General features: G+C 48.7%; 1 protein-coding gene across 5 annotated transcripts in view; it reads right to left on the bottom strand.

Moving 5' to 3' along the window:
- The window catches only part of ADCY4 (adenylate cyclase 4), a 68,277-nt gene that overhangs the window by 22,271 nt on the left and 31,552 nt on the right, over window positions 1–14,454 (bottom strand). For all 5 annotated transcript variants that reach the window (XM_083410101.1, XM_083410098.1, XM_083410099.1 and 2 more), the window contains exons 10-15: window positions 11,897–12,029; window positions 9,643–9,825; window positions 4,460–4,503; window positions 3,237–3,323; window positions 1,495–1,564; window positions 335–432 (exon numbers count right to left, since the gene is read on the bottom strand). In XM_083410101.1, the coding sequence (XP_083266227.1) occupies window positions 335–432; window positions 1,495–1,564; window positions 3,237–3,323; window positions 4,460–4,503; window positions 9,643–9,825; window positions 11,897–12,029 (615 nt within the window). The remainder of the gene's footprint in view (window positions 1–334; window positions 433–1,494; window positions 1,565–3,236; window positions 3,324–4,459; window positions 4,504–9,642; window positions 9,826–11,896; window positions 12,030–14,454) is intronic.

Here is a 14,454-nt window from a genome sequence, read left to right as displayed (position 1 = left end):
AAGCTGGATAATACAGTATATAACCACCCTAATACCACCCTAAGCATCATGAATGCACAATTAAAAGAGGCATCTTCCAACTCTATGATTCTATGATCTGGTGGGCCAGGTAGTCTAACCACTGCATAAGCTTTGTGCAAGCAAACCAGGATGAATGCTCAATAAACAGGTCATCTAGGGGAACCCTTAAAAAAGTAACCGGCTATGCAAACAAGGGGTAGTTCTAAATCCCTAATCCCAAAAGGCAAAGTCTTCATATGCTTTGGGGTCCAGTTCTGCCTACATAAATAACTCACCCACCCACCCATCCTCTCCTCACCCTCTTCCTGCTTACTTGTAAACCACGAGGATCTGGATGAGAAAGTTGGAGAGGAAAACCAGGAAGGTGCAGGCTGTGTAGTAATTAAAAGATGGGAGCGCGGAGAGGCGATACTGGAGAAGGCAAAGAGAAAGAACCCAGGGTGAGCAACTGTGAAAACAAGGGCAAGGGCTGCTCAGCACAATATCCCCACTTCGTTCTGCATCATTTTCTGTGGGAATGTTGTGGATAGTAGGAGAGGACATATTGATGAAATATTATATTGCCTCACTCACGCTAGTGAGTCAGTAGCAGAGTACATTCCCCAGTATATTGCAGGAAGCTACTAGATTCGCCTGAATAATAATAATAATAATAATAATAATAATAATAATAATAATAAATAAATAATAAATAATAATAATAAATTTACTTAAGCAATTCAATCTGACTTGTCCAGATTGGGTTTATTCCTGGTAAATCCCCTTTGTTCCCTCTCAAGAAGAATAAAGACACAATAGTCTTTTCTTAAAAGTAATGATAAGATGTTTACTTACATTCAGTTCACAGTAGGTTCCCTGAAGGCAGACTGTAGCTTGTAGTTACAGAAAAGAGAGTGGGTTCATCCCGTGTAGGGAAATGAGCCCATGTGCTGCTGGCTGAGAGCCAGCAGACAGCAAAATCATCAAGAGAACAGCATCAAGATAAGAAGGGAAGATGGCTGCGTGACCAGCCCTTTTATGGGGTCACCCAGGGTCACACCCATCTACCTGGTCACACGCAAGGGGAGGATGCTCCAGAGAGGTGTGACAGGAAGTCCTCCTGGCTGCAGTAACATGCGCTTGTGTGTCCGCTCAGGGCAAACAGGAAGTGTTGTATTTGACTACTTATGTTACACCCCACATTTTCAGCCTCTTGCAGAGGCAGAGCATAGTCATCACGGCTAGTAGCCACTCTTAGCCTCATCCTCCATGAATTAGTCTAGTCCTCTTTTAAAGCCGTTCAGGTTGGCGTTCATCACTACATCTAGCGGGAGTGAATCCCAAATCTTATTTCAATACCAAGAAACAACAGGAGGGCTGCCCCTGCTGCCCTATGACATTTGCCACCTGAGGCCTCACTCTGCCTAATGGTAGGGACGAGCCTGACTTCATATTGGAGCGCTCGACAAACAAAAGAACACCCAAGTCCTTTACCTCCTTCTCAAGGGATTTTTCCTTGAAGTACAGCGTGATACGATTCAAATCTTCTGATTCCTTCCATTGCCTGCAGGGGAGAAGTGTAGGGAAAAAATGGGAGATTTTTCCTTGGGCAACATTCCCACTTGCTTCTGCCCATCTACCTCTCCTTAAAATGGAGATTAGATTTGGCTCCAGATTCTCTTGCAACCCACAAACTCATAGTCAAACAGGGAGATGGGCATGGTTGTTTTACAGTAGTGAATCTGGCGTACGGGAGGCATTGGGTATCTCATGTAATAGTAGACAGGTAAAGGGCTTGGGAAACAGTTTATAATAATGATTTAATAATAAAATAATTTTATGATTTATATGCCACCCATCTGACTGGGTTGCCCCAACCACTCTGGGAGGCTCCCAACAAAATATGAAAAACTCAATAAAAACAAACAGCAGGCAAACTGGTTCCTAGCGCTGTTTGTGACTGGGGGAGAAGAGGTAGGTTATCCTCTCCTTTTCCTTTGCTCCTTTGCTTTGCTTTTTTGCTTTTCTTGCTATGTATGCTCCACTGCAACAGGAAACAGGACTCCTGTAGCAGGAGGCAGAAACTTCGAAGATACAGCTCCTCTTATTCCTGCAATGCAATGACGTGACAAAGCCACTCCCGACATCAGGAGGGGGGGTGCAGGCTCATGCCACTAACATCCGCAGGGGGCTGGCTGCAGCCCCGCGCGATCAGGGAAATCCTCGGGCCACGTCACTCCCTGAGCCAGCCAATCAGCTGGCTGCAGGGGCAGAGCTAGCGGGGTCATTTAAGGACAACGCGGCCCAAGAACGCCCCTTTTCCTCTTCAGTTTAGCCACAGTTTCCCACCCACCCTCCCTCGAGGTTTTCCCCTCTGACTTTGCTATGGACCTCGGTTGGTCGCCACAAGGGGCCTGGTAGGAGTTTTTCCACTTGGCTAATTGGCATTGTTTTTAAAGCCATTTGGTTTTTTCGCCTACCTCGTAGCAAAGTGTCACAACTCCTTGGTTTCGGCGGTTAGGCATTGGTAGGGGTATTATTATGCTGATGAGTCGGGGGGAGGAGCACCATCACCTCCCCCAAATATATAGGGGTAGTCCGATAAAGGATTCCGGGGGGCATTGCCTCGTCCGAAACCTATGGAGGCTAGGGCCTAAAGCGTGCTCCCGAGCGGTGACCCCTCAGGGAGCGCCTAGGGATGTGCATCTCAGGGGCTCCCCCTGTTGGTGCTTAACCCTTCCCGGTTCTATGCCGGTTAGTCTGATAGGACCAATGCCTAAAGCCAATACCGCTCTTACCTGTAATCAATAAAGTTGTGGCCATTTCTTGCCCATTAACCTTAAATTCTGGTGTCCTGTGTTCTTATTTTATTCCAACTGGTGGGGGGCGGGAATCGCCATGCAAGCCAGTGGCGTAGCGTGGGTTGTCAGCACCCGGGGCAAGGCAAGTAATTTGCACCCCCTAACCTGTGGATTTGCGCCCCCTAACCCGTGGATTTGCGCCCCTAACCCTACCCCCCAGATGTTGCGCCCGGTGCGGCCAGCCCCCCCTGCACCCCCCACGCTACGCCACTGATGCAAGCTGCACTCACCCAAATGCCCTCTTGTGTGCCATTATTTCATGCTAGCAGAGGCCCTTTCCTCTGTTGCATCTGATTTTGTAATTATCCCTGCTTCTTTCCTGTGCCTCCGGTTTCCTCTCCCCACCCCACCCCCCGCACAGTCTCATTGACGCACTTCTGCGAGTTAAGCTGTTCGATGAGCTGAAAGAACTTCTCGTCCACTCCTTCCAGGTCTTCATCTGGGCTTCTGGGGGCACGCCCGCTGTAATACAGGCAGGAGAGGGAAAGAGCGAGAAGAGTATTGAGGAATCACACAGAAATCAAAGAAACGCAGCGTGAAATGCCCAAACAGCACAACAGAGAGAATAAAACAAACGGACAGCAGAGGGCACGACTGAGTAAGCAACTGGACTCCCAATGCTCTGCATCTAAGATGGGAAAGTAGGGGTTATTTTACCAGCTAGCAGGCCAGGTCCTCACTTCTCCCAACCCCCATATCTTGAGAGATGGGTGGGGCCACTCACTTGTCCATCACCTGGCATCACCATGGCACACTGGTCCGCACAACTTGCAAACCCCACTTCTGGCAGGGATCTTAAGTCAACAACAACATTCCTCCCCTCAACTCAATGGGAAATAGGAGTTAGGAAGCGTTTAGCACAACCCTCCACAATCTGGTACCCTTTGGATTTTGCTAGACTCCATCGCCCATCAGCCCCAGCCAGCACGGTCAATGGCCAGGGATGAAGGAAGCTGGAGTCCAGCAACCTCTGGAGCTCATCACTGCTGGGAAAGGGTGGCTTAGCATCTCAGAATCAGGTGAGGTGTAGAATGGTCCAACACCAGCATTAGGTTCCACTCCAAAAAACACACACCATGAGGTGTCTGGTCAATTCAGGATGTTCACCCAGCTGTCTGCCAGCCTTCCACTGCTTCCCCTCCCAGTATTAATTCTGCAGCCTTCCACTGTGCCACTAAACTTACTGCAGACGAGGGGTGGTTTAGGTGGCTCCAGAATACCCTTGCCTTGTTCTAGGGCTCACATACATTGAGAGACCTACCTAGCTGACAACAGAAGCCTAAGGAATTGTGACAATTCCATTAGACTCCCATTCCATCCCACAGTGGCTCTGCAGCCGTCAGAACCACAGGCCTAACATGCAATTCTAGCCATGGAAGAACTCTAGCCCCACAGATCTGCAGAACATCACAGTACCCACAGAAGGAAGCTAGACCGCAACATCCTGGCTCCAATCCACAGCGTGATAACACCAGACACAATGTACATTTTGTTCTATCTCTTCCTCTCCCCCCCCCCCCCAATCTTTTCTCAGTAATCTATTTGCTTGTTGGCCTCTTCCTCCTCTCCCCCCTCTAAACAAGATACCCCCTTGTTACCGTTCCAAGGTCTTCTGCTGGTTCAAGGACCCCAGAGAGATCTCCTGAAAGAAAACAGAAACACTTGTTCCCTTCAACTGTAGGGAAACAGCTGAGAGCATGAATGCTCCCAGGGAGTCTCTTCGCCAAACTTCCATCCAAATTTGTTTGCACGGAAGCTAGACAATGTCAAATACCATATTTTTCGCTCTATAAGATGCGCCAGACCATAAGACGCACCTAGTTTTTGTAGGAGGAAAACAAGGAAAAAAATATTCTGAATCTCAGAATCTCAGAATCTCACTGTGCAGAGATCCCTCTTGCTGTTCTGGCTTCTGGGATAGCTGCGCAGCCTGCATTCGCTCCATAAGACGCACGCACATTTCCCCTTACTTTTTAGGAGGGAAAAAGTGCGTCTTATACAGCAATAAATACGGTATTTATTGAGCAAATTGTTTGCAGGGAAACAAGAGGATGCTACATCAAGCAAACCTTATCCCACATTTTCCGGTGCATTTTCCTATCACTTTCCTTATTGCAAAATAATACAATCCTTTATCTTTTTTTGTGGAGGGGGAGGGTAGGTTTGTGGGGCAAATCCTACAGATCAACTTTAATTTGGAAACCTGAATTTGATGGTTAGTGATTGAAATGAAGCTCCCTTAGTTAGTGCTGCCAAATGGACAGCCTGCAATATTCATCTCACAGCTACAGCACATTCGCATTATAGAGCAGGCACCCCCAAACTTGGCCCTCCAGAGGTTTTGGGACTACACTTCCCATCATCCCTGACCAATGGTCCTGTTAGCTAGGGGTGATGGGAGTTGTAGTCCCAAAACATCTGGAGGGCCAAGTTTGGGGGTGCTTGTTATAGAGGGACTGCTAAAGGTTCTGCCTTTAGTTGAGAGTGGATTTAGAAAAGTAGGAAGCTACCTTATACTAAATCAGACCATCTAGCTCAATACTGTGTACATTGACCGGGAAAAGCTCTCCAGGTTTTCAGATAAGGAATCTTTCCCATTTCTATCTGGGGACACCGAGGATTTAACCTGGGACCTTGTGTGTGCAAAGCAGGTGTTCTACCACTAAGACTATGGTCCTTCTTCCTGCAGCAGGAGATGGGCGCCCAGACTTGCCATTCATTTGCAAATTCCTCTGACATCATTGCTAATGATGCATTTGGCCCACACAGGAAGATGTCTTATACTGAGTCAGACTATGGGGCTCACCTAGATCGGTGTTCTTGACAATGACTGGAAATGCATCTCTGGGGTTTCAGGCTGGGGAAATTACCAGACCCACCAGGAAAAGCTGGGGAGGGACCTTTTAGAAGCAAAGCAGATGCCCTGATTCTCATGCAACTGGCAGCATCTGGCAGCAGAAAGAAGAAGACTAAGGGCCCATCCACACCTCCACTTAATGTGAAATGCATATCCCTCATGTGCCTTTTAATCCCTCCTTGTCCATACAATGTTCACCGGAAACAGCTGCTGTCCCAGACTTTCTCCTGCAGAATCCCTGTCCTTGGAAAATCTGGAAAGAGATCTGCGGACAGCTTTCTGTGGATGCCTTTGACTTTTTTTGGAGGGGAGGGGGTTGTGAGAGTCTAGAAAAACACACCTCCTCCCTCATTTTTGACACTTCCTGCAAATACCATATTGGCCCGAATATAAGCCGCACCAGCAAATAAGCTGCACCTTAAAAATTCGGTGACTTGGGGGAGGCTTGGGAGCCGCGGACAGGGTGGTCACCATTGCCCTGCGCTTCTGAGCTGCTTGGGGGGGGGCTGCACCGCTTTGCCAGCAGCCTCCCCCCTCCCCCCCCTTCGTTCTGACAGCTATGGGGAGGCTTAGGAACGGCGGGCAGGCTAGGCGTCGTTGCCCCACGCTCACAGGCTGCTTTGGGGGGGGGGAGCTGCTTTGTCGACGGCATAAGTTATTAATTATTAATTTATTATTTATACCCCGCCCATCTGGCTGGGTCTCCCCAGCCACTCTGGGCGGCTTCCAAAAGAATATTAAAATACTGTGATACATCAAACATTAAAAGCATCCCTAAACAGGGCTGCCTTCAGATGTCTTCTAAAAGTCTGGTAGTTGTTGTTCTCTTTGACATCTGGTGGGAGGGCGTTCCACAGGGAGGGCGCCACTACCGAGAAGGCCCTCTGCCTGGTTCCCTGTAACTTGGCTTCTCGCAGTGAGGGAACCACCAGAAGGCCCTCGGTGCTGGACCTCAGTGTCTGGGTAGAACGATGGGGGTGGAGACGCTCCTTCAGGTATAAGTTCGTGAATATAAGCCACACTTTAACTTTTAATGATCAGAATTTGGGGGGGGGGGTGGCTTATATTCAGGCCAATACGGTACATTGGGTCCAATTTGTGTTTCTAGTTGAAGCCTCTGCCATTTCCGCCTTGAATCTGCAACACAACTTCTTCCCCCTGCTCTAGCTTTACACTATGTGCTTGAATGGAACTTAGGAATCTAGGAAGCCGCCTTATACCGAGTCAAACCATTGGTCCATCTTGCCCAGTATTGTCTGCCGTGGGTGGAAGACGCTCCCCCAGGGCTTCAGACAAGAGTGTCTCCCAGCCCTACCTGGAGAAGCCAGGGGTTGAATGTGCTCCCCTTTAGATGAGCTACAGCCCTTCCCCCCCCAAAAAAAAAGAGGTTCCCAGAAGCACGTGAGCAGGTGAGGAGGTTATTTTATCCCAGAGCTCAATGGCCATAGGAAAGGTGGATTTGAAACTTCTGCAGTTCACCTTCTCCTCCCTATTTTTCTCAAAACGCAGAAGAAAAAATTGTGGCACCTGGGTTCCCCCCAAAGAGGGACATTTCCAGCAAAGCAACTGTGGTTTTAAGACATGCTTCTGAAAACCATGTGCGGCAGTGAGATGGTTTTCTTATCCTCCACCATCAATACCCACCCCATGTAAAATGTACTTGTGAACTCTAACACCTTCCCCCGCCACCTACCTGGATAACCCTACATTTTGTGCTTGAATGCAGAACTGCAAATAGCAGACAAGCACTTCGTGTCTGTCAGTCCTGGCCCACCAGTGGTTAGAGTGCTGCACCAGGATGTGGAAGATACAGGTTCAAATCCTCACTCAGCCATGAAGCTCGCTGGGTGACCTTGGGCCGCTCACTTACTCTCAGCCTAACCTACCTCACAAAGCTGTTGTGAGGATAAAATGGGGAGGAGATGAACGAAGCATGCCACATTGAGCTCCTTGGAGGAAAGGAGAAGAAGGAGGAGGAGGAGGAAAAAACTATCGCCAGTCAGCTACTGGAGACAGAGGCGCCATCTTATCCTTCGCCTCAATCAGCCAAATGTCTTGGGTTGGTCCTGCATTTGAAATAGCGCTGTGGCTTTTTAAATAGTTGTTTTTAAGAAAGATGGACTGCATGTTTAAGCTAAGTCAAGAAAAGGGGGGGGGGAGTAGGCATTTGCCTACCTCAAAGGTTAATTCAGTCACAGAGAGGCATACTCTACCCCATGTCGTTCTGCGAAAGTACTGAAACAGCTGGTTTAAACACTGTGACTCAGCATTAGCTGAAATCCATGACTCAGAATAGACCCATTTCAATGAAGGAACATGACTAATGTAAGCCCATTGAATTAAATGGGTCTAATCTGAGCATTCCTTTGTTGGAGACAACTTTCCACACATGACTTGGTGGCCAGCATTGCAAGTCATACAGTGGCCCAGAGCAGTTTCTCCCTTAGGCACAAACCAGCCTTGGCTTGTGAAGGATTTGCAGGGGCAGAAAGGAACCCAAATAGAAATCCTGACAAAAGTGTGGGACATCTGTGTGTTTACTTTAGGAGGAGTTTGGAGGAGGAGTTTGGATTTGATATCCCACTTTATCACTACCCGAAGGAGTCTCAAAGTGGCTAACATTCTCCTTTCCCTTCCTCCCCCACAACAAACACTCTGTGAGGTGAGTGAGGCTGAGAGACTTCAGAGAAGTGTGACTAGCCCAAGGTCACCCAGCAGCTGCATGTGGAGGAGTGGGGAAGCGAACCCGGTTCACCAGATTACGAGTCTACCGCTCTTAACCACTACACCACACTGGCATGCAATGAAACAAGGAAATAAGGAATAGGCATGCAATGAAACAATAATAATAAGAAACCTGTGAGCTTTTAATATGCACTGCATTTTGTATCTTGCTTCAAAGACGTGTGAGTGCGGTTGATAAAATAATCTCATTTCTGCTCTCATTTCTAAAAACATGCTTTTGAACCTTTGCGCGCAAGCTCAGATGGACTAGAGAGAACAGTAGAAGCTTCTCCGTAATCCGTTTTGCCAAAATAAACATGGGGGCTGAACAGGGGCAGCTCAGGAAACAAGAAGAATTGCCAACGAAAGAAGAATGGCAGATGAAATTAATGGACTATGCAGAATTAGATAAGATGACAGAAAGGATTCGAAAGCTGCAGGACCAGAGATTCTCAGAAGACTAGAATAAATATGCGAACTATTTGAAAAGCAACTGTAATCAGCAGATTACGCTAGCAGAACTGCAAGAAGTTCTGTAAGGAGCACTATATGAAATATTGCAAGGAAGATTATAAAGAGAGGTATTAGTTAAAGAATATTAAAAGTAGTAGAGAAATTAAGAAATGTAAATCAAGTGAAAAAGACTGAAAAATGCAGTTGATGGAAGTCTAAAAATTGTATATGATATGAAATTATGTTAAATGATTGTTGGAAATACAGTGGTGCCCCGCAAGACGAATGCCTCGCAAGACGGAAAACCCGCTAGACGAAAGGGTTTTCCCTTTTTCAATGCGCTTCGCAGGACGAATTTCTCTATGGGCTTTCTTCGCAAGACGAAAATGTCTTGCGATTCTTGCGATTTTTTTTCGCTCCCCACCCCCTTTTTCTAAGGCACTAAGCTGCTAATAGCCTTTTAGCAGCTAATCCACTAATCCCTTAAGCCTTTAATAGCCGCTAATAGCCGCTAAACCGCTAATAGCGCTAATCCACTAATCCGCTAATAGGGTTGCTTCGCAAGACGAAAAAACTGCTAGACGAAGAGACTCGCGGAACGGATTCTTTTCGTCTTGCGAGGCACCACTGTATGTTTAAAAAATTTATAAAAATATATAAAAAGAAAAGAAAAGGGGCAGCTTAAATGGCTTGAGGGTTCTCGGCACATGTCCTTGCATTGACATGAGCACAACCTGCTGGACGTACCGAGTAGTTGCTCCGGACAAACCCTGCGGGTTCTGCGGGGAGGTTGTCAAGGTTTTTGAGGTTGGCAAAGGGTTTGGCTGCCCCCCACGACTCCAGGTAGCGAGTCATCCGCGCTGGGGCCCTCATCTTGTAGCCCTCACCTGGCGCAGGTGAGAGGGTGCCGCTGGAGGTCTCTTCTTCAGCCTAAAGACAACAGGAAGCAGAAGAGCAAGTGGAAGTCCTGAGTGACAAACCCCAGTCAGCAGCATCCATATATCGAGGACTACATACAGTGACACAATCGCACTGAGGGCCAACACATCGCACTGCCTGAAGTGGAGGAACCCACAACTGTGGCTTGACACTGGTCTAGAGCCTGCACAGTCACTCCCAATTCAGATGTCATGGAGAAACCGAGCTGTGTGTCAGCAGCACACCGGCAACACTTTGCTCCATATCCCTTAATGACAGCTCCCAACGGCTTCACATAGATGCTGCATAGCATTGGGGACAAAAGTGTGCCCTGAGATTGGTCTCAACTAGGGACAGGGCCTTTTCAGTACTGGCCCCGACTTGGTGGAATGCTCTGTCACAAGAGACCAGGGCATAGCTGTCAACTTTCAGATTTGAAAATAAGGGATCAGCAGCCTCACCCATCCCGGGGACAGTCTACAGGCTATCTAACAATCCAGGATTGCAGCGGGAAGCAGCAGGAAACAACACTGGAATAAGGGAATTTCCCACCAAAAAAGGGAAGGTTGACAGCTATGGACTAGGGCCCTGTGGGACTTGACATCTTTCCGCAGGGCCTGCAAGACAGAGCTGTTCCGCCTGGCCTTTGGTTTGGACTCAGTCGGACCCTTATGTTGCCCTCCCCTTATGGTCTTGATCTATCGGCTACTTTTAAAATGAGGCTGCATTTTAAATTGCATTTTAACCTGTTTTTTAAATTGGTTTTCCCCCCTTTTTTCTCTCCCCCCCCCATTATGTTTTTACTGTGATTTTATTGGTGTTAGCCACCCTGAGCCCAGCTCTGGCTGGGGAGGACGGGGTATAAATAAAATATTTATTTATTTATTTTTACTACTACTACTACTATTTAAATGCCAAGGGGCCAATGAGCAATCCCCCAGAGCCATTCTGTAGGAGGGGGAGTGTGAGGGTGCACCACCCCGGGCATCATCCTTGAGGGGGGTGACAAAATGGCACAGTGCAGGGGTCGGCACTTACCATGGGGCCTGGCCTGCAGTGCGCCCAAGCCACACATCTCTCCTGGGAGTGACACAGTGGCTCGGGGCCCCACGCTGCCTGAAACGGCAGCGTGGGGCTTGCGTCTGCCAAGCGGACTCCGTGGGCAGCTCACTGCGCCGCCCCCCTGGGCAGATTGGTGCGGTGTCCCCATACACGGTTTGCACCGGCGCCCTATTCGCAGTTCACTGCAGCACCCCCGTAGGCGGCTTGCCACGTCCCCACTGCTCTGGGTGCCAGAGCAGCTAGCTACACCCCTGCCAATAGGGTTGCCATATTTCAAAAGTGTGGGGGGGGGGCAAAATTGCTGAGGTTTTTCTGCAAAATCTCCAAAATAGTTGAATTTTTTGAGCTTTTAGGGTAAAGGAAATTTAGCATAAAATCAACACTTCCAATATGGGTGGCCAGACATTTTTACTGATTTTCACACATTACACCCAAACCCTATTTCCGACGGACAAATCCAAGATATGTCCAGGAATTCCGGATGTATGGCAGCCCTAGAACATACATCTCAGAAAGCCAATCCAGGAGGATACCGAGGCCAATGCTATCAAAAGTTGCAGGGAGATCCAGGAAAAGAAGCAAGATTAGACTCTGAATGTCCTTATCCTAATAGAGATCACTGATAAGGGTGACCAAGGCTGAGTGGGTTCCAAAACCAGGTTTGAAATCAGATTAATATGGGTTTACACCAGCCTTTCTCAACCATGGGTCCCACCTTGTTGGACTACAACTCCCATCATCCCTGCCCACTGGTTCTGCTAGCTAGGGATGATGGAAGTTGTATTCCAACAATATATGGGGACCTGAGGTTGGGAAAGATTTGTCTAGATAGCAAGTTTCACCAAAGTATACCTGCAGCTGTTCCACCACAACCATCTCAATCTCTTTTCCAAGAAGTGATGGAAACTGGCTGATAACTATCTATCACAGACTAGGAAGTCCAGGTGAAGCTTTTTTCCTTTTTCCCCTCTCCCCTAAAAAGTGGATGCACCACCTCCAGCTTCAAAGCAGATCTCCTCACCCTGGGATCAACGACCAGGAAGGTTTTGATTTTGTTCTCCCTCAGGTAAGAGTCTCGTGGCCAGAAACAAACTTCCTCCACAGCGTAGGCCCCACCCAGGTGCAGCAACGTGGCCTCCGTGATATGAACCCTCCTGAAAGGAAAAAGAGATGGGAATGTAGATGGATACAGAAGAAGCAGGCAAGGACACAGAGGTACAGTTCCCCCCCATTTAGGACATTTCCCTGCATGCACCACTAGAGGTCACCCCAGGTGGCAAATGGAGTATTATCTATGTATACAGTGGTACCTCAGGTTAAGAACTTAATTCCTTCCGGAGGTCTGTTCTTAACCTGAAACTGTTCTTAACCTGAAGCACCGGTTTAGCTAATGGGGCCTCCTGCTGCCGCCGCGCCACAATTTCTGTTCTCATCCTGAAGCAAAGTTCTTAATCTGAGGTATTATTTCTGGGTTAGTGGAGTCTGTAACCTGAAGCATATGTAACCTGAAGCGTATGTAACCCGAGGTACCACTGTACAACAGAACGGACAGACAGAGGCCACTTGTTCATCATACAACAACTCAGAGGCAGCGGAAGGGGTTTGGTTGTGGCAGTCTGCCCCGGGTGTCACCACTGAGGGGGGGTGACAAAATGCCAGGCGGGACTCACCGCAGAGCCTGCAGCCCACCCAAGCTACGCATCTCTCCTGGGAGTGGCACAGTGGCTTGAGCGCCCGCAGGCTCCGCGCTGCCCCAAACGGTCTGCCCGCCGCCTCCCCCTCAGCTGTAGGGTGGCTGAGTGGGAGGAGGCAGGCAGACTCCTTGAAGGTCCCACGGAGCATCCTGCCCCAGCTTGCCCCAGCTGGACCCACCCCCGGGCGCCCAATCGGCTTGCTCCGCCACTGCAATAACTGTCATCAAATACACACAAATTCATGTAATTCCTCTTCACTGCCTCCAGGGAGCAGCTGAGAAGCAACAAAAGGTATTATTTTTCAAGGGAGAATTTGAACATTGTGTTGGAATATTTTTTTTTTTTGATAGATATAGTTTATAAAGGAGGTGGAGAACTGATAGCTAATTTAATTGCAATGTCTACAACATTAAATAGCGGTAAAGTGGTCAACTGGCCAGTACTGTCCCAGCCTGAGCAGTAAAATACTCTTCTGGCAGGGAACCTGTATTGGGATATGAAAAGCCAACAAAGGCCAGATTTTCCCATGCTTTACCTTTAACCCACCAGTTTCTATGAAGCTCCACTTCTACCCCCCATTTTTGGCCAGCCTCTGCTCCTAACCTAGCAGTCTCCACCTGAAACTCGCCGCATCACATTCTCGCATGGTGTGGAGCCACCAGTTTCAGGCAGGCTCCACCCCAATCCACCACATTCTACTAAGCTCCACCTATAAATTTCAGTCAGGCTCCACCCCTATCCTAGTAGGCTCCATCCCTAACCCAACACCTTCTACTAAGCCCACAGCTACCTACCAATTCCATCCAGGATCTGCCCCTAAACTGCTAAGCTTTGCCACCTCCAGCCCACCAGATCCTTCGTTGCATGGCAAGGTCCCAAAGCCTACTGGGAAGTGGAATAAAGACACATGGAAAAGTTTTTTAGGTTAATGGGCGAGAAAGGCCACAACTTTATTGGTTACAGAATGTGAGTGGCATTGGCTTAGGCATTGGAAACCAAATGACTACATCTGACTCCTGTCCATCCGCAGGAGTCTTGGAAGCGTTAACCACCAGAAGGGGGAGCCCTGCTGATGCACATCAACTAGGAACTCCCCCAGGGTCACTGCTAGGGGTCGTGCCATGGCCCTAGCCCCCCGTCTGGGGCTTTCGATGGGACCACGTCTCTCAGATTCCTTTAACGGAATACCCTTGAAATAGGAGGGGTAGGTGATGGCCACTACGTCCCCTCACCTTCAACCTAATATTCCAATGCCTAACCACCAAACCTTACTAATTTGTGACAAATTGCTATGAGGTAGGCGAAAACCAAATGGCTGATGCCAATTTGCCAAGTGGAAAAAATTCTTACCAGGCCCCTGTTAAAAAACAAGTGACCAACCAAAGTCCATAGCAAGGTCAGGAGATAACCTAAGGGGGGGGGGGGGGGAACTGACCGAGCAGGGAGGAAAGGAACATGTCCTCAGCCGTGGGCAGTTTAAATAGCCCACGCCACGCCCCTAGACCGTCCAGATTGGACAGCCTTCAGTTGATGCGGCCTAGGACCAACCAATGGCGCAGGGGCTATCCCGCCCCATGCCCGTGGGGAGGGCTTGCTCCCAGCCCGCAACATCATCTCCCTGGGGATGGGAAATGGCTTTGTCTTTGAATTTGGTTCTGTCAGGAGTGTGTGCAGGAGCCAGGCCCTGTGACCAGTAGGGCTTCACAGGACTGGGCCCTTCCTAAGATTGTCCTGGAGAGGCAAGGCGCGGCTGCACAGGTGAGGCTGCTTGGTAACTCACTGCACCTGGTGGCAAGAGCCAGGAAGGGATATAAGATCAGCATTTCCCTTCGGCTCTTTGCCACAGCAGCTCGTTTCCTGCCTTGCTGCGTTTGGCTTCTTGCTT

Source organism: Podarcis tiliguerta (genome assembly GCF_965153285.1).
Source record: "Podarcis tiliguerta genome assembly, chromosome: 13".
Lineage (NCBI taxonomy): Eukaryota > Metazoa > Chordata > Lepidosauria > Squamata > Lacertidae > Podarcis > Podarcis tiliguerta.
This window is presented reverse-complemented; position numbering and strand designations above follow the sequence as displayed.